At 34.8% G+C, this 7283-nt stretch overlaps 1 protein-coding gene across 1 annotated transcript; it reads right to left on the bottom strand.

Moving 5' to 3' along the window:
* Positions 1-1071: 1071 nt before the first annotated feature.
* LOC112741909 (RNA-binding KH domain-containing protein PEPPER) lies at positions 1072-7048 on the bottom strand. The gene is made up of 6 exons (XM_025791092.3): positions 6637-7048; positions 5592-5844; positions 4298-4449; positions 3525-3785; positions 2694-2885; positions 1072-1643 (listed from the first exon to the last, which is right to left on the bottom strand). Exons 1-6 carry the CDS (start codon positions 6907-6909, stop codon positions 1356-1358), a joined length of 1419 nt encoding a protein of 472 aa, XP_025646877.1. The 5' UTR covers positions 6910-7048; the 3' UTR covers positions 1072-1355.
* Between the last annotated feature and the right edge of the window lie 235 nt (positions 7049-7283).

Genomic DNA, 7283 nt, shown 5'->3' with positions numbered 1-7283 from the left:
TTCTTTTTAATTGAGTCTTTATATCAATTGAGTCTTACCAAAAGGGACCTAATTGAAAAAAAAAATGGTGCAGGGACCCAATTAAAAGGAAAAAAAAAAGTATAGGAAGCTAATTGAAAATTTTGTAAAACTATAAAGACCAACAGAGTAACTAAACCAGTTTTATTTACAAAACTTAAATTCTTGAGAAAACATTTTCACGTAAAACTTCAAAAATTATAATTGAAGTAGACTTTTTAAGAAATAGATTCTCTTAATTTTTTTTATCAATTATTTGATAAAGTATGATCTCTTACTTTATATTTTATTAATAGGTAAAAAAAAACATGTAAAAAAAATATTAAATAATAAAAAATTATACTTTATCAAACAATTAAAAAAAATTGAGAGGATCTACCTTTCACTTTATGTATCTCTACCATATGCTCGACCTACAATTAAATTTTTATAACAGATATTTTTTATAAAAAAAAAAAGTAACTTATACAAGTTTCAAAAAGAATTTTTAAAAAAATTGTAAAAGACATCTCTAAATAATTGGATTGAGGTTGGGTAGTACTATGGCTAAAAATAGAAAAAAAAAAAAGCGGACACCAGCCGGATTTGTTCGCCCCCGCCCGAGTCCATAGACCAAGCGAACCAAGTTATACGGGCTATTTCAATGAAGTGGGTTCAGATATTATGCCAAATCTGCCTTTTTGGCAGGCCAAACGGGCTGATCCAGCAAGCTTCAGCCATTTGTCAAACCTGGAGACAATTGCTCTGCAGCTAGTTAAGTTTTAAGAAACCCAATATGTGTAGACAATGATGATACTGTATTAGTGTCAATAAGACATCAGTTTTGAGGATGAAGCTGTTCAAAATTAAACATTCTTAAATTATTTAAATTAATCATTCTTAAATTATTTTTTTGACGGGTACTCTTAAATTAAAATAGTAAAACTCTCATATAATAGAAACTATAAATTCAACAGTGATTAATCCCTCACTTTATCACTTTATTCATCTCCTCCAGTTTTGGTATTTTCAAATTTGAATTAACAAAATAAATAAAGTTCGATAGCCCAGTCGTGATCACCATGATCAAGCTTGAAATGCGCATATACACAACAAAATAATGTTAAGAAAAGGCTAGAATATCATTACATTTTTCCATGGCACACTCAACTTTAAGCCACCTTTAAAACTACCGACGATACAAGATGATAATACCAGACAACTTTAAAACATCCGTTTCGGACGCTTCATAATACAACTGAGTCGCATTCGATTCAGGCATTAATTCTCTCCAATCAGACTCAATTACAAAGAAACTAGTCCAATGGAGTCTACACTTGAAACATAAGGAGACCAATTTAAAGTCTGAAAGTACTATAGTCTCCTAAACTAGAAGCTCCATAACCTGAGTAAGGTTGTGAAGTCAAGGACGGTGCAGGGCGTGACGCAGTGCCCACCGTAGAGTATGAATTCCTCAAACCTACATCGCCCAGTGTAGCGTATGAAGACCTCAAACCTGTGTCGCCCACCGTAGAGTATGAAGACCCCAAACCTGTCTCGCCCACTGCTGCGTACGAAGACCTCAAACCTGCATCTACTCTTCCATAACTGCTTGCAACAGGATCTTTGTGGTTGCTTATCACTTCCTGCAACCCAGAGAAGAGTATTTATTTATGTTAGCAAATGAAAATCTGTGACTGTCCAATATGAATTATACCCTGGTAGTAAGTGCCCTAATCAAGAGTAATCCACAGAAAAAAGGTGAAAACTCCATATCATAGGCTCAAATTTTTGCTGGACTTGAGCATATTACCTTCATGAAAAATACAAGATGTCAAGATCCAAAATTAATCTTTTCCCAACCACCAAAGCCCAAATAACTCCCAGTGTACTGGCCAGTTTAGGTCAAGGTAAGGGAAATCTAACTACTAACTTCTTTACATAGTCATATGATAGCGTTATAGAGAGGGGGATTTAACCCTAACAAAGAGAAGGTTAACAATATTATATAGAGCAATGTATAGAAAATCAAAACTAGAATTCTTTCATGTGGCTTCCATAATTGAGAAACAATCTTTCATTTCCAAACATCCCAATCAACAGTATTGATCTTTTATTTTTTACTTCATGTGCCCTTCTACTTACTCTTCAACCCTTAAACTATAGTAAAAAAGCGGCTCAGAGCATGATAGTCTCATTTAATGGAGCATAGACACTAGAAAAGTAAACAAAAACAACCCATGACTGTTTCCAGATGTTATTTCCCAGGATTTCTAAATAACTAGATAGCAACCTTATCATTGCAACAAGGCTAACCCTATAAAACCACTAGCTAACAGAAGCTTTTCAAATGAAAAGATGATGAAGGAAATCAAGTAGCTTAAAGCCTTTAAGCAAAAAAGCATTAACAGCTACATATTTTTGTTTCAAAGAGTTCATAGCTAGAAAATGAGCAAATACGCAAAGGCTTGAGGATGAACAATTCAATACTAGTGATTAAGCATATATTCTTTTTGGCTACAAAATAAAGGTAGTAAGGTGAGGCACCCCAATACTACCATGGAGTGTGCCAACGCGAATCCAGTTAGCTAGAACCTCCAAGTATACACATGGATACTTATGCATATCGTCTCTTCAATTTTGGTTAAAAATAAGGCAGTGTAAGTAAAGGCCTGCTGAATGCTGATATCTCATACCTGAATCAATTGCTCTGCCGTCTGAACTTGAGATGAGGAGCCTTTTATTTCCACAACGATTTCATCAGGCACCCTGCTCTCCTGCACAGTCAATATGGCTCCACTAGTTCGACGAATGTATTCAATATTAGTCCCTTGAACACCAATGATGTCCTCCGCGTATGACAATGGTATTTGCATGGTTTGTACTACCTGATAAGTGGAAATAATTAGTAATAGAAGTTGGTATATGTAAAATTGTAAATGCTTTTCGTTCAGCTCACAAGAATATGGCATATATTACAGCCTGTAACAACATTTAAAAGTATACTGATAATAGTTTAGCCTACAGCTAGATCATTATGCTATTTATTGGTGGAAGAGTAGATATGGAGAAGGCCCAAATTAATAGCTAAATGTGATATAACTACTAAACATTTTCTCACTGAGCTCACCTACATGTTGATCCAATGATATTGTTTCTCATTAATCATCATAAAACATGTATGTAAACGAGTCAATCAGATTTAGGTAAACATATACACCTCAATAGTTGTGCTGTAATTTTTCTGAATCTCCCTTTACGCTCTACAGCTCTACCTCTCGCTATTAAAATACACTCCTGATCTACTTTGCTAAGTGCTAACTGGACCCTCTAATCATTTTTTCCTTTTGCATTTTCCAGACGATACAAAAATAAAATAAACACAAAACAATACATAATCATAATATACAGACTTGCAATCATATATACAATTAATAACAATAAGAGGTAAACAATTATATAAATCTCACAAGGAAATATCATGGAGCAAAATACAAAATCAAAGGTGAATGGTTAAAATAACTAACCGTACTAACAATAGGAGCAGCAGCACGACTAAGTGGAGTAAGTGCTGAAGATCGAACAGCAGAAAGTGAAGAATCTTGCCCGTAGACAGACACAGTGGAGGAAGGAAGTAACGAGTCCAAAAGACTTCCACGATCAGCAAAGACAGAATCCCTTTTCGTTGGAAGAGAAATATCTGAAAAAATGCTAGTTTGAGAAGCAATATGCAATGACTTGTCGGCCAAGGTCTCTGCTTGATGGGGTTGAGTGGTTGGGGCGGTGTACTAAAACACAGAGAATTTCCCATATATTGTCAATATACAACAAAAATCAGAAAAATGATACCTTATTAATTTTCTTGAATGACGCCATCACCTCAACAAAATAAAGTAACAGTTCAGCACGCATGATATACATTGGTATACACTTTAACAACAAAAATCTTGTTTGGGATAAACAAAAAAGAAAAAGGTCTACAAGGAAGCAAAGGAACTAGGAAAAACAGAAAAAGAAAAACACTTCAGGAACTAGATAAAAAATACATATTAGAAGCAGCAAAACAGCCTGGTCTCAATCATCAAAAACGGAAACTCGGTTGAAACAGACATCAACAGAACAACAAAACGAGGCTCTACACATATTCCTATCCAGTAGAGTGTTGAGGGTAGAGACATTGTAAAAAAAAAAAAAAAATATATATATATATATATATATATATATATATATATATATATATATATATATATATACACACACACATTCTGCTAGTTTCGAACATAGAAAATAATGGACTTACAGGTTTCTCAAATAGAGGAAGAACACTATGATCAACCAAAAACCTTCTTAGGTGGCTAACCACTGCTTCCAGAGCTTTAAGGACCTTCAAGGCTTCTCCCTGAAGTTCCACAATCCTCTCATCCGTGGTAGCAGCATGAAATTGCGTCTCATCTATTATGAAAAGACTTGCCATTAAAATATTTCATAGGTCAAATCAATGGAATAGTAAATGGAAGAGTCATGCTCTTAAGGGAGATGGCGAAAGATGCATTCAGAAATATTAGTATCATTGCATCCAGCTTAACAACACTGAAATTAAGATGACTAATCAGGCTACAGGAGAACTACCAAGTAACTACATGAAATATTCTGGAAGACATGTTATGTTTAATCTAGGAACTGTAATATTAATTTAAACTAGATACTGTTAAGAGAAATACAACAAATTTTAGGCCAGAACAGGTTGAAGTGCAGATGTGTCGCATAGTAAAATATGCACTACATGAGAAAAGGTTTCATATCATTTCATCGCAAACTATAAACTTTAATCAGATGACTCTATGTTATATCAAAACAGGTCTTTGCACTTACAACAGAAGAATAGACTCAAAAAGTCAACTGACACCATCACACCAGGTTAATAAACCCCACGAATCACCATCTATATCTAGCATATAAACTGTTTGCTTGTTTGTGAGTCACTTCTTAATTTATATTTTCTTTCCATACTAAAATGGCTTGTTTAACTCCCTAATCCTCTTCCTTTTCCTAGAATTCCTTTGTTAAATTAGGTTAGAGCCTGCCCATGGTATTGAGAATAAATATAGTGCACTACTGCAATATTGGACATATGATCAAGATTGTGGTTGAAAAGTACAACTATCCGACTATCCCAGTATTGCACTATTGCATCTAGGTTCTCTTCACACATAATGCAGAAGTTATACAAAAATATATAACCTAGAACATACTCCTTTGGCATGCCTTGCACAGGATGCTCCAGCATAGATGGTCACTTATCCAATTGCAACCAACCAGTAATTTACAAATGCTAAGCTGCATGTTGTGAAGAGAAATATTGACACACAAGCACCTACCCCTACATCCAAAAGATAAAATATTGAAAAGAGAAAGCCTCATTTCAATGATATGTAATAGGAAATCAGCTAAACCAAATACACGTATCAAAAGATACAACTCAGCATGTTTCACATAACACTAGTTAGAGAGGCAGAAGCCAGAGAATATCAACAACCACTACTCATAACTGGTGGAATCATCATATACGTATAATTGGATAACAAGATGCATACCTGCTGACAATACCCTAATAGAAGCACCACTACTCTCCTGCATAGATTTGATTAACGATCCTTGTTTTCCAATCAAATTGACAGCTTGTGTTGATGCCACCAACAAGCGGATGGAACAAAATACAACCCCGGCAGATCCTTTGTTGTCACTGTCAGTTTCAGATAACCCAGAGATACGCTTAAATATTCTTATCGTAGCATCCATTGCAGGGGAAAGAGCTGCCTCTGGCTCTTCCTTCCCAGTTATCAGTACCTAAAAAACGAAAACAGTTAAACTTACATTTGTAATGGATGTGGTGTACATACATTAATCATCTAACAGCAGCACATAAAGCAACTGAACTATTAGAATCAACTCCATCTTCGCTTGAACTGAAGACTATAGTGAAACTAAATACTAAATAGCATCAAATTCATATAACAAATTATTGTTAACTGTGGCCTAACGCCCTAATTTATAATTCAAAGGAAATTAGAATACGACACCAGCTGAAGGACCAAGATATGAAGTTATGATAAAATTGAAGCCGAGCAACGAAAGCAAACTAAAAACCAAAATACAAATACGAATTATAACTTATAATGCAACTCATTGAAAAAGAGGAACGCAAAAGCATATTCAGAAACGTGATTTAAACTAATGGATGCAATTATGCAAAACTGTTACAATATAAAAAAAATATTTACATTAAAGTTGCTTTTTTTTCTATTGGTACTTATTAAAAAGTTTTACTCTGAAATTACCACAAAAAAAAAAAGCCTTCAATCGTATTATCTCTGAGGACTACAAAAATTGAAGATACATTTCCTAAAACCAAAGAACTAAAAGCAAATTAACGCATAAATTAAAGGAGTAAGGACTGAAGAAAGCAAGAAAGTTTCACAAATTTTCATTTGCAGTGCTTGTCCCCAGTCGCAGAAGATAAAACGAGCTCAAATTGAAACAGATGAATGACGAAAACAATTAAGAATTAAAAAAGAACAAACGAAGGAGAAAAAAAACCCTAGAAAGAAAAATAGAGATCGGAGGGAATGTGAGACTGACAACTCGATCGGGAGTGCCGAGAGGGGCGTCGAGGACGCGAATGCGGGCGCGTGTGTCTTCGCAGGTCTTCTTGACGAGCTCACCCTTGCGACCGATGATGCTGCCGACCTTGCCCATCGGCACGATCAGCCGGAACACGCACTCCCCAGGCCAACCAGGCCATCTCTTCTCCGCCGGAGTCGTGGCTCCGAGGGCGGTGGCCGGTTCCTGAGTCGAATTGTTTGCGTCGGTGATGGTGGTTGCTGTGACGGTGCCGTTTTGGGCAGTGGCCATAGCCTTGAAGCAAAGGAGGGTTAGTAAAGAAGGGTGAAGGGTCAAGCTGAGGTCGTTCTGCGTCGAGATTTCTATTTTCTACCAATTTAGGGTAATTCCAGAAAATAAAATATTATCTATATTATCTTCGATTCTTCGTATCTAGAAAATTGTGTTTAAATTTCTTTTTATTCTATACTAGTTTTATTTCCGTGCACGAAAATTTAAATTATAATTCTAAATAAATATTATTTAATATGAATATAAATAAATTTAATTTAAAATAATTGGTACATAAAAAATAATATTTGTTACGTAATTTACCGAGAGTTAATTTATTATTTAATTTTTTTATAAAATGTGTAATACATAAAAATAATAACTTTAATTTTTAT

Source organism: Arachis hypogaea, chromosome 14 (assembly GCF_003086295.3).
Source record: "Arachis hypogaea cultivar Tifrunner chromosome 14, arahy.Tifrunner.gnm2.J5K5, whole genome shotgun sequence".
Classification (NCBI taxonomy): Eukaryota; Viridiplantae; Streptophyta; class Magnoliopsida; order Fabales; family Fabaceae; genus Arachis; species Arachis hypogaea.
This window is presented reverse-complemented; position numbering and strand designations above follow the sequence as displayed.